General features: G+C 43.0%; 1 protein-coding gene across 1 annotated transcript in view; it reads right to left on the bottom strand.

Moving 5' to 3' along the window:
* The window catches only part of LOC140327586 (vomeronasal type-2 receptor 26-like), a 34267-nt gene that overhangs the window by 25453 nt on the left and 6630 nt on the right, over positions 1-2184 (bottom strand). The window contains exon 3 of the mRNA XM_072406974.1: positions 649-943. Coding sequence (XP_072263075.1) covers positions 649-943 — 295 coding nt within the window. The remainder of the gene's footprint in view (positions 1-648; positions 944-2184) is intronic.

Genomic DNA, 2184 nt, shown 5'->3' with positions numbered 1-2184 from the left:
GTCAATAGGTAATCGGGGTTCTCTTCCAAACATCAAAAAGTAAGGAGAAAATCCTGTACTCTCATGTCTTGTACTGTTGTAAGCATGGACCATGGCTTCAACCTTACGGCTCCAGGCATGCTTATCATCAACTTGTAATGTGTCCAATTATAGGATCAGCCTTTAGACTCTTGATCATCCGTTGTGGGGATATAGAACTTTTTTCGAATGATCCCAGTGCAGCAGGATAGGCAAATATATCAGGCACTGCCTCTGGCCCACTTCCTATTGAATCTATGAACCTCATCTCAGAGAAAGCTATCTGATCTTCAACAAGTGCTGCCATAGCACACAAGGCTCCCACACCAGGACTAGGGACTTCTTCCCATTCACTGTCTTCTGCATTAGGAGTTAGAAATGAGCGTCTAGATAGAGCATCAGCCCCAATGTTCTTCGGTCCTGGTTTATACTTCAGGGTAAATTGATAGTTGGATAAGGCTGCCAACCACCTATGCCCTGTAGCATCCAATTTTGCTGTGGTTAGGACATACGTCAATGGGTTATTATCTGTCCTCACTTCAAATGTAGCTCCGTAAAAATAATCGTGTAGCTTATCCACAATGGCCCACTTGAGGGCCAAAAATTCCAACTTGTGCACTGGATAATTACAGGCTCCTACTAATGTAAGCAATGGGCTGTAATCCAGTTGGATATTCTTGGTGCAACACACTACCCAGTCCTTCAAAGCAAGCATCAACATGAAGCACATAGGGCTTTCGAGCATCAGCGTACGCCAATACTGGTGCTTCGGTCAACTTCTTCTTCAGTTGAACAAAGGCCTCTTCACATGCAGGTGTCCAGCTATCTCCAAAGGGACGTTTGGAGAACTTCTTTTGTTTCTCTGGACCAACCACATCATTTTTCAACAGGTCATGTAGCACTTTGGCTGTTTTTGAATATCCCACTACCAGCAAAGCAACAAAATAATAACATACAAACAACAAAATACAAATATATTGAGAAATGAAATATAGATAGCAGTACAATGGTAATACAATACACATAACTATGGGAATATAGTGTACAATGTATTTACAAATGATAAATGTCCTTTTTTCTTTTTGGGGCCACTGTTGTATTATTGACTTTTAGATAAAACTCATGGGCCACAATGCAAACAAACGTTAAAGATGTATGTTTAAAATTAGAATAGCTTTGTTCTAGAATTATAGAAATATTAGCCACAAGAATCGCCCGCTTATCCTACATTGTATTATACCTACAGCTCCCCTTTCAGGAGAAATTGTGATTCCAAGGTTTAAAGAACATAAAGGGACATTTATATGTGACCGGGCACCATCGTACGGTAACATTGAATACATTTTAGTGTGGGGGGGGGAGCTACAAGAGTCCCCCACTTATCCTACATTTCTCTTTCACTACTGTTAGAGAATTTGTGTTTCACGGAAGGTAAGTGACCCGTGTGACAGGGTAGCATGGTATGACAGGTATAGTTTTTGTATCTTGTGACGGTGCCATAGTGATATAATGTTAGGGGGAGTAAGTCACAAGAGTCCTCCACTTGCAGTTACATTTCCCTTTTCCTACAGAGAAATTGGGGTTTATAGAGAGTAAGGATCTAGCAATGTGTGACAGGTAGCATGATATGATGGGTAAAACATTTTAAGGAGGATGGGGGGGCAAAATGGGTTTTCTACTGGCTCCCACATTTTCAGTTCCCAGCATCCCTCTGTTCCAGAGAAATTGGGGTTTAGAGAAGAAGTGTCCAGCTATGAGTAACAGGAACCCCACCCATCGCTCCGTCCCTGGAACAGCAGCGTCTGCAGATTGGACTCCAGGTGGCAGTGATCAGTACCGAGCGTCTCCCCATAGGCAGGGTTCTATGGCACGAGGTAGCCACAATGCAACCTGATTCTGAACGCAGTAATTCATTGAAGGTTTATAGATGGGAATAATGACAGCTGCATGGATACGGACAGAGCTCTCATGCTGCTGCTGGGATTATCTCACAATAAAAAGGGGGCAGGGAACAACCACATTTGCCAGGTCTATAGTACACGCCCATTCTCAGGGAGCTCACACTGAGCATGCTCAGGAAGCTCCCTCTTCTGGTAGCACCATCTCATAAAAAAGATAAGAGATGGACTTGCCACCTCCCTAACAACGAGCAGAAAGGGAATCAGT

The sequence above is a fragment of the Pyxicephalus adspersus genome, chromosome 3 (genome assembly GCF_032062135.1).
Source record: "Pyxicephalus adspersus chromosome 3, UCB_Pads_2.0, whole genome shotgun sequence".
Classification (NCBI taxonomy): Eukaryota; Metazoa; Chordata; class Amphibia; order Anura; family Pyxicephalidae; genus Pyxicephalus; species Pyxicephalus adspersus.
Note: the sequence above shows the minus strand (reverse complement) of the source record. Positions and strands in the feature narration are given on the sequence as shown.